We start from the raw sequence: 20099 nt of genomic DNA, 5'->3' as shown, positions 1-20099 counted from the left end.
CTAAGCCGTGGTGACGGGAATCAGCACAAGAGTTGCCGATGGGTGTGCAGGGCCCAGGCACGTGTATATATGTTATTATGTAAAATATACAGACACAGGAATTTTTAAATATCTATACATTTCCTCTCTTTTTTTTGCAGGGATCCCGTGACTGTATATAGAATTTGATTTAAAAATATACTACGAAATTCACGGGCCCAAAAGAGGCATCGTGGCTCATCGTAGGACAGACCTAGAACACGGGGCAGAGAGGGTCACGGTCCCACGAGAGCAACATCCCCCCTTGCCCTTCGCCGGCGAACGTGCCGTCCCTGCTAACTTCCCGTCTCCTGCTGCAGGGCTGGGGCTGTCACTCACGGTGCAGTTGTCACTCAGGGTGCAGCGGCTCCCTGGAAGCTGCCCGCATGGGAACAAGTTACGTCTTCCTGCCTCTGCGCTCCGAGGCCACCCGTGTCACGCAGGCCCACAGGGCCGATGCTGCACCATCTGTCAGGCTGCCACGAGTACTGACTTCCAAGGGCTCTGACACGCTTCCCGGATGGGGACCACAAATGCAGAGGGGAACGATAACTCGTTTTCTGGCTGTGTTGGCTTTACTGTCGAGGATTTTCTGTAGGACGGTGTCCTCCAGCCATGTCCGCTCCCGGACTCCCCCGCTGATCACCACAATCCCGGGACTTCCAAGGTTGCCCACATCCCTGCCTTCCACGCTGCCAGTGACGGGGCAGGAAAGGGGTGCTGTGGAACGAGGCTAGGTGTGGAACGAGAAGGGACATCCCCCTGGAATTTGAAGGTCGGTCCCTTTTCCCACAGGTGAGTGTGACATCTCCTTGATCGGAGGCCAGAGAAGACAAAGGTCGTTGGTGTGGGAGCAAGGGTGCGGCCACTCCCAGGAATGCCTGCCAAGTGGAGTGGAGTCTGCGAAGGAGATGGGGTAACTGTCCTGGAGACAGCCACAGGGCACACAGGGCAAAGGAGAGCCACCACCACCCCACCACCTTTGGGTGCTTTCCACGGGAGGTGGGACAGCGTTGGAACACAGAAGGGCAGGCAGAGGCCCAGCACACACACTTGCACACATGTGCACACACACACACACATACACCACTCAAACTGTGAGTGAGGAGCAGACTGGATGATCCCGGCAGGTGGGGGTACAGAGGGTCAGTGTGCCCTGAAAGGGAAAGATGGAGATCAGCCATTCTCAAGCACCAGAAGGACTTGGAAAACTCCCGAGGCAGATACCCCAACGTGTGGGGCCCCTGAGGAAGGCCGCCAATGTATCTTTATTCACTAACCCTGTGGACCTGGCCCCAGGCCAAGGGTGGTACTGGGGAGGCACCGTCAGGAGCCCAGGTCAGTCTCGGGGGGGACGGAAGCACTCTAGTCCTCATCCAACAGCAGCTTAGATCTCTCCATCCTGCTGCGGATAAAGTAGCCCCCACCCCAAAACGCAGCCCAGCCCACAGAGGCAGGAAGGGCAGCCTCTCACCCTCCCATGGACTCCCCTCCTTCGATCCCCCCTCTCTACCTCATCCATTGCTCCCTCTGCCTGTTCATTCCCAGGAACAGGCCACGCACGTGCCATCTTTAAAAAAGTGTTCCCACTGGGGTGCGTGGCTGGCTCAGTCGGTCGAGTGTGGTGGGACTCTTAATCTTGGGGTCGTGAGTTCAAGCCCCACACTGGGTGTAATTACTTAAAATTAAAATCTTAAAAAAAAATGTTTTTGGGGCGCCTGGGTGGCTCAGATGGTTAAGTGTCTGCCTTCGGCTCGGGTCATGATCCCAGGGTCCTGGGATCGAGCCCCACATCGAGTCCCTGCTTCTCCCTCTCCCTTTGCTGTTCCCCCTGCTTGTGCTCTCTCGCTATGTCTGTCAAATAAATAAAATCTAAAAAAAAGTTTTTAACAAAAAATTAAAGTGTTCCCACCAACATCCTCTCCCTGTTCCAGGTCCCAGGCCAGGCTCCCACCCCACACCGTCCCTTCATAGCGGCGGGGACCGCAGAGGGTGGGTACTGTAGGCCGTGTGCCCATGGAGTGCCACCACAGCCTCGGGGAGTTACTCGGACAGGCCACTCCCCGGCATGGACGCACAGCGTCAGGGGTACGTGGTGCCTGTGTGTCTGACGGGACATCGACCTTGGTCACTAGGCTAGGGTGGGGTCTGCCGGGGTTTTCCACTGCGATTTTCCCTGTGATTAATAAACACCTCGGAGGAGTATTTGAACCGTGCAGGATTCCTGCTGCCACTCACACTTTTGCCCTCAGCACCGCTCGGCCACCGGCGGTCTTGCCAGCAGTGACCATTGCTGCGGGGTGTGGGGAGACTTCGGGGCTCTCTGCCCTACACTTATTAGCTGGAGTTCTTCCGTCAGGAGAAACTGCCCTTCTCCACCGGCTGTTTGTTTTTGGTGATTGCGTCAGCAGGGATTTATGGGTGTTTGTGTTTATGCTTGGGTTATAATCCAATTCTATCCTTTATCATCTTCAAAGCGTTCCGGCTTCGGCCACTGGGAGCGCCTTCAGGTGGGCTCCCGGGTGCTTTCAACAGCACCCGTCTCTTTCGAGCACTTCCTGTCTTCTGGTTCCACGAGATGCTCCGGCGCTCTTCCCTGCCCCCACCCGGCATCGACCAGTTCTCCAAGGATCCCTGCTTTCTTATACTGGAAAACGGTGCTGAAAAGCCAAGATTTGGGTGCTGGGGGGGGGGGGCGGTGCTCATGGAGAATGGACGTTAGTGTCACTGAGCAAAAAGAGCTCGAACCCACACATACACACACTAACCGCAGCACATGCACACGTCCCTAATTCTGTATGTGTGGACGCATGCACTGAAAGCAGATTCACAGCGGTGCCTGACTGCAATCCAACACCACCCACCCCGCGCAGCCCTGCTCTTCCCTACTTGTAACTTCTTGCCCGACAGCGAGAAACCGGACCCCTCGTCCACTGTGCACTTACGTGTTCATTCCAGCCTAGTGTGCACACCGCCTCAGTCCTGCTGACCCGCAGCCCCGTGTGAAACCAACTTACTTTCTACGGTACAGTATTTCAGCTGGTCCTTTATGTCCTTCAACTTCCGCATCCAGTCAAAACACCGTGGTTCTTTCCTTCCCCACCCCCTTCGGAGGGCTCGTTACTCCTTGTAAGAGAGGTAGCCTCATCTCTTCGCATGTCACTTCCCCCACATCCTGCCTGCTTTTCACGGACTGCCTTCATCTCTGCTCCTCCATTTCTAGTCCCCTTCTTCCCACCCCCACCGGTAACCCACCAGTCCCTTCAGTTTCCAGTTCATCCTTCCTGTATTTCTGTCGCACAAACGCGCTGATGCTGTGCATTTCCTTCAACCACCACCCTTCTCACGTGCAGGCAGCCTGCCGTTGACACGCTTGTGCCCGCCACCCTTCCACGCAACGTCCTGTTAGTAACGCTAACCGGACGGTTCACAGAGACCCTCCCGCCCCGCCACCGTTAGCGCTGCGCCTGATCACGGTGCAGGCACGCCGGGGTTCCTGTCACCACTCTCCCGGGGACGGGTACTGACGGTTTCCAACGCTGCGATGCCGAGTCACGCTCACCACCTTGTGGTGTGTATTTTCACACTGGTGGACGAGTATCCCAGGGGTAGATCCCAAGAAGCCGGGGTGCAGGTGTAGTTTCTCAGGTCTTGCCAGCTTCCCGCCAGAACTGTGTCGCTTTGCATTCCACCAGCGACATGGAGAGGGCCTGTTTCCCCCAAGCCTCACCAACAGGGTGCTCTTGCTGTACGTCCGCTTTGGGAATCTGGTAAGAAATACTACTCCAGGGGCGCGTGGGTGGCTCAGTCAGTTAAGTGGCTGCCTTCGGCTCAGGTCATGATCCCAGGGTCTGGGATCGAGTCCCGCACTGGGCTCCCTGCTCGGCAGAGAGCCTGCTTCTCCCTCTCCCTCTGTCTGCCGCTCTGCCTGCTTGTGCTCTCTCTCTCTCTGTTAAATAAATAAAAATCTTTAAATTAAAAAAAAAAAAGAAATATTACTTCATTGTCCTTTCATCCAGCATTCTTCTAGGTAGGAGTGAGTCTAGATCCTTTTTCATGTTGGAAAGTCGTTATCGTATCTTTTTGTAAATTAATTCTTCATGTCCTTTTCCCACCTCACCTGGTTTTGGGTCCTATCTCTCATTTCTTTTAACAGCTCTTTAGAAGTCACATGTTTCACAAAGGAACAAAGAGACAATGCGCTGCAAATTATTTTTCCTACCACTCTGTCAGTATTTACTGTTTCTAGTCTTTTCTGCCAAGCAAGAAGTTTTTATTTGTATGTTGTCAAATTTATCAGTCCCTTTTCTTATTGCCTCTGGATTCTGACTCATCGTTAGACTTGCCCTACATTGGTTAACAAGAAATCCATTGTGTGGTTTCTTTCTTTACTTCCTAATCATTTTGATTTCACTCTTGTGTATGGGCTGAGGTGGCATCTAATTTTTTTTTTTTTCCAAATGACAATCCAGCTGTTCCAGCGCCATTAAAGAAAAAAAAAGTCCTCCTTACCCAGTGACCTGAGACACCACCTTGTCATACACTCAACGTCCACATCGCTGGGGCCACTCTGCAGATTCTTCCCACTCCGCTGGTCTGTTCATACACGTGCCTGTGCTACAGCTGTGGTTAGAGACCCACGCATGCCAATGTGAGGAGGGTCAGTCCCCCTCGTTGTTTCTCCAGCTCTTCTCCTGCTTCCCTGGCTACTTCTGTTATGTTTGACGTTCCACATGAACTTCACTTGCCAACTCCGGAAAATAGCTAATATTTTTATGGGGCTTACTTTAAATTTATAAAATTAGGGCAAAGAGACATATTTATAAAGTTTAGCCATCCTATCCAAGAGCAGAGATGTCTTTCCATTTGCTCAAGTCTATTTTAGGGTCTTCAAAGACTTTCAAAATTTTCATTATAGAGGTCTGCACATTTCTGGGTTTCATTTCTAAGCAAACTCTTCTTTGTTGCTATTGTAAATGGAATTTTTCTGTTATATCTTCTAGTTATTGTTCAGGTATATGAAAGCTATTTTTTGTTAATTTTGTATCCAGTTACTTCCCTGACTTCTGGTGAGTTAGATCATGGATTCTCTGGGGTTTTCCAGATACACCATCATGTCATCTACAAAAAGAGATGGTTTTACTTCTTCTTCACCAATTGTGATGCCTGTGATTGCCTCCCCTTGTGCAGTTGCACCGGATAAACCCCCCCAGGGCGACACCGGACAGAAGCGGGGCAGGCGCTCTCGCCCTGTTCCTGATCTCGGTGGAAATGCCTCTGGTCTCTTCCCACAGTGAGACGCAGGCTTCAGGCCGAAGGTGTACAGTTCTTGTTATCGGGCCAAGGACGTATCCTTCGGAAGGCTGCACAACGATGCCAAGGTGCTTAACACCACTGAACCGCACACCCGAACACGGCTAAAATGCCAGATCACACGTGTACTTCACTACGATCTGTTCAGAAAGTATCTCTCAATTCCCATTTTCTTAACTATTTTTATCAAGAATATTGAGTTTCGTAAAAGACTGGTATTTATGAAGATAAGTGTGTGAGTTTTTTCCTCAGATGTGTTAATACATTATATGAATAGATTTCCTAATTTCGAACCAACCTTACATTCTGAGGATAAATCCCACTCAATCATGGGGTATTACTCTTATGTGCTGCTGGACGCCGGCTGCTAACATTTACTGTGTTTGCACTAATATTCATCACTCATACCGGTATATGGTGATTTTTTTCCTTTATACTGTCTTTAGCTGGTTTAAGTATCAAAGTACACTTGCTTCCTAAAATAATTAGGAAGTTTTCCTTCCTTTTCAACCTGGAATATTCTATGACACACTAGGACGCTCTGGTCTTTGAAGTTTGGTAGAATTCCCTTATGATGATCTGGACCTGTGGTTTTTCTGGGGTAGTTTCTTAATAACTCTACCAGTATGTATACATATTTTTAACATCGTGCTATTCGCGGTGTGTGCAATGACCCGCTTTCCAACAAGCACTTACTTACATCTGTGGTACTGGCTTTACAGACCTCTGGATATTTCACTTTCTTAGGTTCAAAGCAAGTTTCACACCAGGAACCAACGGCAAAAATACAGGGACCCTGGGCACACAGCGCCGCGAGGACTGTGAGCACACCGCGCTACAGGGACCATCAGCATAAGGGACATCACCACACTGTGCCATAGGGACTGTGAGCACGCTGCACCATGGGGACCTCGAGCACCCAGGGCTATGGGGACCGTGAGCACGCTACACCGCGGGGACCTCGAGCACCCAGGGCTATGGGGACCGTGAGCACGCTGCACCGCGGGGACCTCGAGCACCCAGGGCTATGGGGACCGTGAGCACGCTGCACCGCGGGGACCTCGAGCACCCAGGGCTATGGGGACCGTGAGCACGCTGCACCGCGGGGACCTCGAGCACCCAGGGCTATGGGGACCGTGAGCACGCTGCACCGCGGGGACCTCGAGCACCCAGGGCTATGGGGACCGTGAGCACGCTGCACCGCGGGGACCTCGAGCACCCAGGGCTATGGGGACCGTGAGCACGCTGCACCGCGGGGACCTCGAGCACCCAGGGCTATGGGGACCGTGAGCACGCTGCACCGCGGGGACCTCGAGCACCCAGGGCTATGGGGACCGTGAGCACGCTGCACCGCGGGGACCTCGAGCACCCAGGGCTATGGGGACCGTGAGCACGCTGCACCATAGGGACCATGAGCATGCTGCACCATAAGCCAGACCCAATCTGACAAGTTTAACTGGGCATAGGGCCAGCATGTGGGGGGACCTGCTATTTCTGCTCTTGGGGTCAGATAAAGAAAGCTGGAGAACAGAAGCAAACGATCACATGATCTTAAGTGAAGGACAGTGTCTTCCTTGTTTGCTTCGTAAAACAAGCCGAAAGCATGAAGTAGCACTTTGCACTGATTCGTAAAAACCACTTCATTTTCTTTCATCAGCATATTTCGTACAAGGAGCAGAGGCTCTGCGACGAGTGGTCTGTGAGGTGGCTTTCCCGCTCTGCTGGTGTCCCCCTCTGATAGTCTGTGTGCCGTCCCCTCAGAGAGCACAGACCTGAAATGACTGGCCCTGGAACTGCAGGCTCGCGGGAGCACCTCCTTTGTCGTCATTGTCCCTGCACGCGCTGACGCACACGAACCACCCGGCGGGGCACACGGATACAGATCCCTGCCCCTGCAGGCCTGCCAGGCCCCCTGGCAGGCGCTTTCCCCTCCAGACATCTTCCCTCTCCCGGCAAGCCAGCAAAAAAGCAAAAACCAGAGGAGCCATGAAAACAGCTTTATTATTCTAGTTTTTTCATTTCTTTGTCACGTAATTGGAACCAGCAAAGCATAACGCCAAATGTAGGGCTTGCAATTTTCTGCTTCAAAAACTGGCAAACCCCACTGAAACTCCTAGAAAGTGCCACTCTGCTTCCATTTCACAGTAAAAAGCCAGGATTGGGGGGAAAAAACGGAACAGCTTCTGACGTGGAATCAGTCTTTGTGCACGTTGGAATCAGTCTTTGTGCATGTTGGCCTCCCATCGGGCTCCCATCCCCTCATGGTGGCAGGGGTGATGGTCCTGCCCTCCGTCCCACACTGCCGTCCCCCCTTCCTAAACAGACTTCTTCAAAGGTACACAGAGCGGAGAAAATCTTTCTGAATACAGTACGATACCCAGAAATCAGAAATAAAAAGATGGGTAAATTTGGCTACAAAAAAAAAAAAAAAATCTGTACTAAAAAGCAAACAACAGGGGCGCCTGGGTGGCTCAGTCATTAAGCGTCTGTCTTCGGCTCAAGTCATGATCCCAGGGACCTGGGATTGAGCCCCGCATCGGGCTCCCTGCTCAGCAAGAAGCCTGTTTCTCCTTTTCCCACTCCCCCTGCTTGTGTTCCCTCTCTCGCTGTGTCTCTCTCTGTCAAATAAATAAGATCTTTTAAAAAAAATAATACTTTTTAAAAAATAATAAAACTAAAAAGCAAACGACATTTAAAAAGCCAAAAGGAGGGGCGCCACGGTTGCTCAGTCAGTTAAGTAACTGACTTCGGCTCAGGTCATGATCCTGGGGTCCTGGGATCGAGCCCCCCACACCGGGCTCCCTGCTCAGTGGGGAGTCTGTTTCTCCCTCTCCATCTGCTTGATGCTGCCTCTGCTTGTACTCTCTTTCTCTGTCAAACAAATAAAATCTTGGAAAAAAAAAAGCCAAAAGGAAAAATGGAAAAAATTTGCAATTCATACAACAGATGAGAGGCTAGAAAGATCACTTTCAACTCAGTCCCCCACTCTCCACAAAGTACACCGAAGAACCAGGCAAAGATTATTCACAGACAGCTCAAGTAAAGATGCTCTATCTCACTTACCACCAGATAAATGTAAATTAAAACTGCAATAAAAACTTCTGCCTCTGACCACAGGGAGCACGACAGCCCTTCCATCATAACCAACTGGAAGAGCGTGGGTCAGCAGTTCCTACGAAAGGCCACATCCGCGAGGATCTGCACCTAGAAGTAACTCCTAACTGCAGCACAGGAAGAGCAACGACCTCCTGAGTCAAGGTGGAGACTGGAACTCAGGCAAGGCAGCTCAAATCTGGGCCAGAGCGCCTAAGAGAGGGGTCCTCACACATGGCTGCACCCCCACGAGGCCAGGGAAAGTGAGTTCTGGTAACAATCTCCATGCATCCCTTCCGGCCAGTGCATGGACTTCACTGAACTTGCAGGGTGTCCAGCAGGGACACCAGGTGGATGGCACCTCAGAGGTGGGACTACTCCAGATCCAACCCCCAAGGAACTCAAAGGACTGGCTTCATCCACAGCGTGCCTGCCTACCAGAGCAAGCGAATGTTCTTTAAAGGAATATAACAAATTTCAGCACTCCACCATGAAGACACCATGGCATCAGGCAGTCAATCAGAAACTTTTTAGATGTACTCAAGTCCCTGTATGTGTCCTATAAGCAGAAAATAAACAGTCAATAGAAGCAGACCCCAAAGTGTCAAACACAAAGGAATTAGCAGAAAAGGAAAGCAATTATTCTAAACGGGCTCAAATGTTCAAGGATTTTTTTTTTTAGTGAGCATGAGCAGAAGAGAAATGGAAAACATTTTTTAAAAAGCAAAATAAAAAAATACAAGATAATAAAAAGCAAACTTACAAAGATGAAAATTACAGTATCTTTCTTTTTTTAAAGGATTTTATTTTTAAGTGTTCTCTATACCCAACATGGGGCTCGAACTCACAACCCCAAGATCAAGAGTTATAGGCTCCACCGGCTGAGCCAACGGGGCCCTCGTGAAAGTTACAGTATGATACAGAAAATACTCGGCCTTGGATTAACAGCAGCTGAGATGCCACAGAAGAGATCAGGGAACCTGAAGGTGTAGAAACAGAATGTACCCGAAATGAGGCACCAACAGAAAACAGCCTGAAGCAGAAGAGCTGAGGCTCACCGACAGAGGCTTGCCGACTGGGGTGTGTCCACACCCAACAGTCTGAAACACAAGAACCCGAACTGCAGACTGCACAAGATGGGGAAAGTGAGATATTTGAAGAATAATAGCTGGAATTTCCAAATTTGATAAAAACTTCAAATCCACAGGTCTAACAAACTCAACAAGCCGTAAACACGATAAACACACCCCCCCAAAGCTAATCATAATCAAATTACAGAAAACCACTGATGAAGAGAAAAATCTTAAAAGCAGCCAGAAAAAAAAAACGATGCATTTTCACTTATGTTGGGGGGAAAAAAAGAAGGTGTATCAGTCAAGAGATAGAAACCACACAAATAATCTGGAAAAAGAAAAAATCTAATATAAAGACCTATTGAATAGTAACAGGTTCTCCACTGAAGCGTAAACCAACTGCAGAGAAGAGAGGAATGTGAGGTCTGGGAGCAGCCACCACCTCCAGAGCTGTGACAGAGGGTCCTGGAAGGAACAAACGTGGAGAAGCACCGGACCTCAGCCACAGTCCTAGCATCCCACCAAGGCCAAGAGTCGAGCCCCATTGGAAGGCGCAGCTGTGATGTACCGGCTGGTGGACTTTGCCGGGGATCGAAAGCCTCCTGCCAGGGTACCCCAAGACTTGCTGGGAAGCCGCCCGCCGGGGCACCAGCAAGACGGACCAACTAGGAGCTGAGGGTGCCAGGACACAAGCCGGAAGCCTCCCATGGGGTGCCATGCAGACCCACCGGGAAGCCGCCCACTACCTGGGTGTCATGGAGCATCCCCCGTGCTCTGGCAGGCACACACCCCAGGAGCCTGGGAAGAAAACACTGGAACCCAGAGCAGCAGCCAGTCCTCCGGCACTGAATCCCCAGCTCTCTCTACCGACCAAGCTTGTCATCGTGCCAAGAAACAAAAAAAAACTTTACGGAGTCCAGCGGCAGGGTCACAGAGCCAGGCAAAGCAGGACGCCCGGGCCCTGGAGGCAACGTGTCAGTAACTGGCACAGAAGGAAACAGACCGCTGGAGGAACCTATCAGGCCAGGAGACAAGGCGGGAACACTGCTAACAAAATGAAGTCTTTTTAAACTATCCACCTCGAACTATATCCAGTGAAAGTATCTGTCCACAGTGAAGGCCACAGAAGCAGTCAGTAGCCTTCCCAATACATGGTGCTGGGCAGGTGCTTGTCCATAAAAGTGAGCTCATAATGGGTCAGGGACTTAAATGTAAAATGTAAAATCATGAAACTTTTAGAAGACTCCTAGGAGAAAACTTCTAGGATCTAAGTCTCAGCAGAGTTCTTAGACTTGATACCAAAAGCACCACCCATCAAAGGAAAAGCAGATAAACCGGATCCCAACGAATTTCAATACATTTGCTCTGCTGAAAACCCTGTGTGAAGGAGATGAAAAGACCAATCACACGCAGAGAGTTTTGTAAACCATGTTTCTGGCAAAGAACTTTATACTAAAGGACTCGCAGAACTCAGTAGTAAAACACAGTCTGTTAGAAAATGACAGCTGAGGGCCATAAGGAGGGCACTTGCGGAATGAGCACTGCGTGATATATGCAGCTGATGAATCACTAAACTCTACCCCGAAACTAGCAATGCATGGTATGTTAACTCAATTGAATTTAAATTAAAAATTTAAAAAGAGAAAGGAAAAGAAAATGACGTGTGTCGAGATCAGACATCTCACTGAGGACGCACAGAGGACACCCAAGCTCGTCCACAGACGGTCGCCACCACCGCCATCAGGGAAATGAAAATTAGAGCCACAATAAGGTAACACTGCACACCCATCACATGGCTAAAATTTAAAACAGGGATACACCATTGGGGCGCCTGGGTGGCTCAGTCATTAAGCGGTCTGCCTTCAGCTCAAGTCATGATCCCAGGGTCCTGGGATCGAGCCCCGCATCGGGCTCCCTGCTTGGCGGGAAGCCTGCTTCTCCCTCTCCCACTCCCCCTGCTTGTGTTCTCTCTCTCACTGTGTCTCTGTCAAATACATAAATAAAATCTTTAAAAAAAAAAAAAAAAACAGGGACACACCAAACGCTGGTGAAGATGCAGAGAAACTGGGTCGGCCACACCCAGGCGGTAGGGACATAAAATGGTACAGCCACTCGGGGAAACAGCGTGGTGCTAACAAAGCTCCGCGTGCTCTAGACCCCCCTCAGTTGCACTCTGGGGCTTCATCCCAGTGAAAGGGACACACATTCACACACACACTCCCGCAAATATCCACAGCAGCTTCATGGATGATCGTCAAACACGGGAAGCGCCTCATGCCCACAGGCCACCAGGAGGCACAGCGCGCAGGAGCCAGAACAAACAAGGAACTCACGCACACGGCAGAATGTTCCAGTGCCATTAACAAAGAATCGACTGTTGACAAAACCCACAACTTGCACGAGTCTTCAGAGAACTGTACTGAGGGAAAGAAGCCAACCTCAAAAGCTTGCACGCTGCATGGTCCCAAGAATTCAAGTATCAAATTCTTGAAAGCAGTGATAACGGACACGGAGGACCGCTCAGCGGGGCAGGGCAGGCGGGAGGCGCAATGGCGACACTGGGCAGCCCGGGGGACGTGGGTGATGGGAACGTCGATGCTGTCCCCTGACCACAGCGTTCACACGAATCCGTAGGTGAGAAAATACTGCAGAGAACGTACACCGCACACAGATGAGCACATGCAGAATGGAGGAAATCTGAGGAGGGATGTGAGGCCCACGTCCACCGCCTGGCTGAGCCTCTCCTGTAATCACACAGTGAGTCGTCCTTGGGGGAAACGGTCAAGGAAGATGGGACCTCCTGGATTTTTTAATCTAACAGCTGCCTGCTAATGCACAATTATCTCAAGGTAAAAAGATTTTTAAAGCTAAGGTGATGGGGCGCCTGGGTGGCTCAGTCGTTAAGCGTCTGCCTTCGGCTCAGGTCATGGTCCCAGGGTCCTGGGATGGAGCCCCGCATTGGGCTCCCTGCTCGGTGGGAAGCCTGCTTCTCCCTCTCCCACTCCCCCTGCTTGTGTTCCCTCTCTCACTGTTTCTCTCTGTCAAATAAATAAAATCTTTAAAAAAATAAAAAATAAAAATAAAGCTAAGGTGAGAAAAGTTGGCTTGTTTTTTTTTTAGGACTCCTTAGCAGGTGAGCTGCGATAAAGTGCATCTACACAAAGGAATAAACAGCCCTGCAAACGGTAAACGTGTAGGAAAATGTAACTTTTTTCTCCTTTCCAATCTCCTGAGAACACTGCCGTCCAGCAGCGCCTCCTGCAACGGCAGAGACAGGCTCTTCCCGGGCTGCCCAGCGTGGTGGACACGGGCCGCACTGGGCTGCTGAGCCCAAGGAACACGACTAGTGGGACTGAGGAAGTGAATTTCAATTCTCATTTGATTTTAATTACTTCAATTAAATAGCTCCACATGAGACCACCTGCTGTAGGGGACAGGACGGGGATAAAGCAAAGATAATTACGGTGTGTTGAAGATTTTACACATAAATGGAATTCGGTGTGTGACGACAGTCTCGGGGCCCCTGAGACACGTCCGGTCTGCGATTCCCTGGAAGGACCCCAGGGCTCAGCCCGTCATCACACTGACGGCTGGGATTGACTACAGAGAAAGACAGAGCACCGTCAGCACAGGGAAAAGGCACACGAGATGGAAGTCTGGGGACACGAGGCACAAGTGCCAACAGTGGACACGTGATGGGCTTCGTGCCAACAGAGAGTGGTGACAATTGTGAAGTGTCGTGGCCAGAGATGCGCGTGAGACCTGGTGCCCAGCGTTTTCACTGAGCCTCTGCCTGCCATGCACGAAAACTCCAGACTGCCAGAGGAAAGCAGGTGCTTTACACCTGTGCCGCCCCGAACTGCCTGGGCGGGAGCCACTCCTCGGTCAGGGGGAGTCTCCCCCTGGTCTGGGCAACCACTGGGCAACACCGGCCAAGGGCCACACTGGCCAGCTGGCCTAAGGTCGCGGTGCTGGGCCTGCCACACACTTCGACAGCTGGAGAACAGGAGGGGAACGTGGTACAGTATCATTCGAAGGCAGGCCATGAGAATTGAAAGCTGCATATTTCAACGCTAATCGCTAAAAAAGGAAAACAGGTCTATAGTTAATAAACCCAAGAATGCAATAAAATGGGATATTAAAGAACTATTCGATTCATACCAAAGGAAGCTGGGAAAGAGAAGGGAACAAAACGCACGGGACAAGGAGAAAACAAGTGACAAGATGACAGCAGACCCCATAGCAATGAAGGTTAACTGCACATAAATGGCCTATGTCCCCTTGGAACACCAGCGGCCAGGCGGGGCCACCAAGCATTGAGACGCGGCTCATCAAAGCTGGAAGGGTACTAGAGCATGAAATACACACCAGATTTCCAACAACTAACATTAGAAATAGAAAATAAAATAGTTCATGAGTAATTATACAGAGCCCATGTTGAAATATTTTTGCTGTGTTCAGCGAAATAAACTATATTTTCAAAAATTAATTTCACCTGCTTTTTAGAAAATTTTCAGAATGACTACTGGAAATTTCTAAATTACTTATGTGGCTCAGGTTGTATTTGCACTGAAATCCAGTATTTTGGACATAAAAATATGTTGTCTGCAACAAACCCGCTTTATTTTTTTTTTTAAGATTTTATTTATTTCTTTGAGAGAGTGTGTGAGCAAGACAGAGAGAAAGAGCACAAGCAGGAGGGAGGGGCAGAGGGAGAGGAAGAAGCAGGCTCCCCGCAGAGCAGGGAGCCCGATGCAGGACTCGATCCCAGGATCCCGGGATCATGACCTGAGTGGAAGTCATACTCTTAACCAGCTGAGCCACCCAGGCGCCCCAACAAGCCCACTTTAAATATAAATCCACACATCTGAGAAAAGCAAAGGGGTGGGAAGAGGTCCCACGAACACGCACTGAAGAAATGTGCATCTGTGTTATAGCATCAACCATCCAAACCTGAGAACAAGACAGACCTAGGGATGAGAAGGAACATTTCATAACCGTGAAGAGGTCGTTCAACAAGATGATGTCACATTCCTCGGTGAGGGGGCACTAATGTCAGGATTTTTAAATATATGAGGCAAAACCCAGTAGGACACAGAGAACTAAACAAACCCACACTTACATTTAAATACGGATTTCAGTAATCGATAGAAGACCACAAAAATCAGGAGGAGGACTGTTCTTCCAGCTGAGGACAACCAAGACCGTCACCAACTGGACCCAACCACGCCACGTGAGCACCCTCCGGCCAACAACTACAGAACACGCACTCTTGTCACGTATGTGCGAGATAACCACCGTGCCGTATGGCATACAAGGCTCAACGAATCTAAAAAGAGTGAAATCAAAGTATACTCTGAGACCACAATGGAATTAAAACAAGAAATCCGTAACAACAACAAAAAACCCGGAAAAATTCGATGTTTATAAAACTAAACTACACTTCCAAATAACCCACAGATCAAAGAAATCACAAGGGAAGCTAGAAAAATACATGTCAACACATCCAGGGTTCAGGCTACGGTGCCGTAGGAAACAACAGCGTTCTAGATCAGCGTCAGAGCGAGGCGCCTCCGGAACGGCTGGCTCGGGCCGGCCAGTCGATGCTGGCTACTGGCAAGAGACCCCGGCTCCTTGGGCCCGTTGGCCTCTTCACAGGCTGCCTGAGCATCCTCATCGCCTGTGGCGGACAGCCGCCGGAGCAGGCGATCCAAGCGCTTCTTTAAGGTGCCCTTGCCGAGAACAAGATCAAATTTCAGTCTGCACACGAGGTGGGCAGCTTCACCGGCTCCCACACCCCAGGCCGTAACTCCCGAGTTTGTGCCTTTGCAAAACTGACCACCACCACAACCCAAATGCTGAGTGTTGAGAACGCACCGAATTTTACAGTCCATAGTGAGGGGTTTGAAGTAACAGGCAGTACCATCTAAACGAAACATCTGCAGAACTAAGAGCCAGCAGTTCTCCTGAGTAGGTACCTAACAGAAATGTTTACATATGTTCCTAGAGATGAGAACCAGAATGTTCATCGCAGCCAAAATTTGGAAACTATTCCAAAGCGCACTGACGGAACAGACATGCTGCTGTGGGAACAGTACACAGAAACTAGAGTGAACCATCCAAAACCCGCAGCCCCAGTGCAGATCACCAAAAGAGCTGAGCCAAAGTGGCCTGAAGCAACACAAGGCAAGCCACCTGCTGGCCTGGCCGCCAGCTGTTTCCGGTGGGCACGGTACACATGCGCATTCAGCTGGCAGCCGTCTAGTTGGTGCATTCTACATGCGCCTTCCAGCTGTAGCTGAATCAAAATGTACGCAGGCCAAGAAAGTGCTGAGAATTGAGAAACAGGACAACCAGATTTTCTTTAAAAGATTTTATTTATTTAGAGAGAGTGCACACGTGAGTGCTCACGCGTCCATGCACGTGCGACTGGAGGAGTAGAGGGACAGGGAGAGAGAGAATCTCAAGCAGACTCCCTACTGAGCACGGAGTCCGACACGGGGCTCCATCCCACGACCCCGAGATCGTGACAGGAGCCGAAATCAAAAGTCGGATGCTTAACCAACTGAGTGAGCCACCCAAGCAACCCACGACCACCAGATTTTTTAAGTCAATACATGAGCTGGGGGTGCCTGGCTAGTTCAGTCAGTAGAACGTGTGACTCTTGATCTCAGAATTATAAGTTCGAGCCCCACGTTGGGCATAGAGCTCACTTAAAAATAAATCTTTTAAAAACTAAATAAATGAAACAGACCCAAGGAATCTCCCCAAAACGTAAAATACATAAAAACTAAAAAAAAGGGTGCCTGGGTGGCTCAGTCGTTAGGCGTCTGCCTTCGGCTCAGGTCATGATCTCGGGATCCTGGGATCGAGTCCCACATGGGGCTCCCTCCTTGAGGGGAGAGCCTGCTTCTGCCTCTCCCACTCCTGCTGCTTTTGTTCCTGCTCTCGCTGTGTCTCTGTCAAATAAATAAATAAAATCTTAAAAAAAACTAAAAAAAAGCGGAAAATAGGAGATAAATAAAATTAAAGAGGCGTGTAAGGAAGCTCAATCCTTGGCTCCCATAGCTGGTCAGCAGGCGAAACGAAACCACAAACAAAAGGCTCTGCTTTGAGCTCAGCAAGTCAGCCACGGGAGAAAGTGGGCATGAGACGTAAAAGCCTTCAAACACAGCACACGGTCATCACAGGTCGGGGTTCAGAGCGACCAACCGAAAAAGAAATGTCTGAGGCAGCTGGGGGCCTCCAGGTATGGACTAGTTACCAGGGTCCCCGAGAACATGGCTCCCTCACCTTATGGAGGGACTCATTCCAGAGGCATGGACAGGGTTTCGGGACCAGGAGGCCACTTCTGCCCCAAACAGGTGCAGCCCCCCGGGAAGGCTGCTGCGGCAGAAGGGGGAGCTGTGCTCCCTCCTCCCACTCCCGCCTGCTGCCGGAGCCCGAGTCAGCATGTGCTGGGACAGACAGGGGACAGAGGCACCAGTGTGGGCCAATGGAGCACGACCCATCGGCCGGCGTGATCACTGCTGTCGGCAGTCCTGGGGCTCGCGGAGGACATGGGCTGTACCAAGATGAACACGAGAAACGAGCTAAAAGCAGCAGCTGGGAGACGGGATGGGGAGAAGGGCACAGAGCGGGTCACTGTCACAATCAGTTGGCCAAGAGAGTTTGGTCTCCGTCATGTGCACGTGTGACCGTGACAAGAATGAAAGCAATTTGAAAGCAACCACGGGAAAGACGGTGATGGCCATGGCCCCCTCCTACTCCATTCTGATCCTGACTGGCTGCTCGGCACGGCCTCGTACTGACAGGCATGTCTGAGTCTCCCCATCAGGTGCAAGAGGACCCACCTTACACAGCCCCTAGCTCCGGCCAGGTGACCCAGGGACCCCTCCCAACCTGGCCCTGTTTTACAAAGACACCTGCCCACAGAGAACACGAATGAATGTTTGGTGAGAAAGAAGATCAACGTGAACACGGAAGAATACGGTTTGTTCGGTCTTTAAAGAAATGGACCAGTTCATTTTAAAACTACACGGATTTAATGGGGCGCCTGGGTGGCTCAGTCGTTAAGCGTCTGCCTTCAGCTCCGGTCATGATCCCGGGGTCCTGGGATCGAGCCCCGCATCGGGCTCCCTGCTCGGCGGGAAGCCTGCTTCTCCCTCTCCCACTCCCCCTGCCTGTGTTCCCTCTCTCGCTGTGTCTGTCAAATACATCCACAAAATCTTTAAAAAAAAAACAAGACACTACAGATTTAAAAGAGATCTTAAAGAAGGATCGGCAAACTTCTCCGTGAGAGCTAGACCACAAATACCTTGGACTCTGCCAGCCACTTGGTCTCTGGGGCAACTGGGCCACCCTGCTGCTGGAGCACAAAACACACGGAGACGGTACCTAACGAACAGGCCAGCTGTGTCCCGGCAAAATTTTATTTAAGAACGCTGGAATCTGAATTGCATATGACGGTCACATGCCACGAAATACTATTTTTTTTAATTTGTTTTCAACCATTTAAAAACGTAAAAGCCATTCCGAGCTCACAGGCCATACAAAACCAGGCAGCGACAAGCCTTGGCCTGCAGGCCACTTCACAAGACACCAAAAAGACCAAACCAAAGTTCCTCCTAAAGCCAAGAATCTCAAAGCAGACTGTCAAAGAGAACTCTGCCTGTGCCCAGGGCAGTGCTAACGAGGCTCCTACAGGAGGACCCGGGCCCCAGCACCCCCATCCTGGCCCAGGCACGCCCCCTCTGCTCCTTGAACAAAACACTTCTGCCCTCGTGGGAAGGGACCTGAGCAGTTCACACACAGCACTGTGTTCGGATCAATGTGTACAGCAAAACAAGGCACTTAGGGAAAGCTGAAGCATTCCAGCTTCTGATACACAAAAGCATTTGTTTCTAGTATCCCAAAAACCCCTCACCGAAGTCATCGCGGACACACACGGGTTTCCCGTATTCGAGACCAATCACCAGGAAGTGGGTAGAAACACAGATAACCAAAGCAGCAGAGACAACTACAAAGCCCAACCACCAAAGGAACGCTTCTTCGTACTACGGAGTCGTTTCAGTCACAAACAGTACACGCGTCAAAGATGGTTTTGCTCAGTGTATTTTGGAATCAGTTCCCGATGCTGCTGCTACACATTTCCAGAAGCTGCACAAGCTCATCTTTATTAAGTGGTGACTAGAATTCGCTTGACACCCCCGGTCTCTGCATCGTGTGCACAGAGCTCACAGGGAGATCACACGCGCGTGCCGGCCGCAACCACTTCCCTGCAGACCTCCGTTACGGCCGGGGCTCCCGGGTCCTCGCGCACCCCGGGAGAAGCCGAGTCTGTGCCCTGCGCCCCCACTGAGCCCGCATCACGTCGGCAGCAGCCGCACTTACACGCGGGGACCCGGCCCGGGAGCAGCGCGGGTGCTGACGGAGGAACGGAGTCCTCCACCCCCCTGGCCAGTGGCCCCTGTGCCGGACAGCGCGGGACACCGTCCAGAGGGAGACCCGGGGACAAAGCGTGTCTATCGCGCGGCCGTAAACACGTTCGGCATGTGGATCTCGCTGGAGGAAAACGCGTCCAGCGTTCTGGGAACAGTGCAACACCGACAGCTGCCACTGCGGGTTCCGATTTCCTCCAATATGAAGAAAAAGTGCTTCCAGGCACTTGCACTACTCACTTGTAGTATCTCTAGCTGAGTCACACGCGGCACGGCTTCCCTTCAGCCAGCGGGCGCCCGAGACACCAGGCAGGGGAGCCTCTGCGCAGCGGCAGAAAGTTCTAGAGCCCAGGACACCCACCCATTCTCTGGGACGGCCGACGTGTGTGCTGAGCTGGTGTGGACCGGACTGTCACCAAGCATGGGTCGGGAACGACATCCCCCTTCTGCTTCCCAAAGGGAGCCTTCGGCAGGGAGGGGGCAAGCACAGTCGGCGTGGCTAGGACGAGCACCTCAGGGACGCCTCCCCTGGCTTTATCTTCTTGGCCTGCCCATTGGGCCCAGGGGGCAGGTTCTGCCGCCGCTTCTGCAGCCTCTCCTCCTTCTTCCTCAGGTAGGCTGTCATGTTGTCAAAGGTGGCCTTGTAGAGACCGCTGAAGCCCACGTCCACGCCAGCCGCACCTGCGCGGGAGGAACAAGAACAGAAACTGGGTGGGACGGGGACCCGTGTGCCTGCGAGGCCCTGGGGCGGCGGGACTGGCCGGGGCTCGCGGTGGACTTGCACCGCCTGCTCCGAGGCGCCCCCGCGAGGCCCACATCCTGGTGGTCACGCCAGCCGGACCTAGGATTGCTTCTAACACAACACACCAAAGCCGGGTCACCGCTGGGAGACGAGGCACAAGGGCTGTGGCTTGCACGCTCATTCTGGTGGAGCTGCCCCCACGCGGAGAGCCGCCCCACAGGGGCCCTTGTGCTGGGGACTGAGGGCAGCCTCCAGCCAACAGCCAGCGAGGGAGTGAGGCCCTCGGCCCAGCAGCCTGCAGGGACCAGCACGCTGCCAACAACTGCTCGTGCACCTGGAATCAGACCTCACCGCCAGGGAAGTGGTCCTCTCAGGACAGCACTGGGACACTAAGCTTCAGGACCCACACAAACAGCAAGA

General features: G+C 51.5%; 1 protein-coding gene across 4 annotated transcripts in view; it reads right to left on the bottom strand.

Annotated features, from left to right (window-relative positions):
• Window positions 1-7314: 7314 nt before the first annotated feature.
• Window positions 7315-20099, bottom strand: part of WDR4 (WD repeat domain 4) — a 33180-nt gene continuing 20395 nt past the window's right edge. For all 4 annotated transcript variants that reach the window (XM_045902403.3, XM_045902404.3, XM_064578391.1 and 1 more), the window contains one exon: window positions 7315-19618. In XM_045902403.3, the coding sequence (XP_045758359.1) occupies window positions 19437-19618 (182 nt within the window). In that variant the 3' untranslated portion in view covers window positions 7315-19436. The remainder of the gene's footprint in view (window positions 19619-20099) is intronic.

The sequence above is a fragment of the Mirounga angustirostris genome, unplaced genomic scaffold, assembly GCF_029215605.1.
Source record: "Mirounga angustirostris isolate CCGP_5_RB_7025 unplaced genomic scaffold, mMirAng1.0.hap1 SCAF_1, whole genome shotgun sequence".
In the NCBI taxonomy this organism is placed as follows: domain Eukaryota; kingdom Metazoa; phylum Chordata; class Mammalia; order Carnivora; family Phocidae; genus Mirounga; species Mirounga angustirostris.
This window is presented reverse-complemented; position numbering and strand designations above follow the sequence as displayed.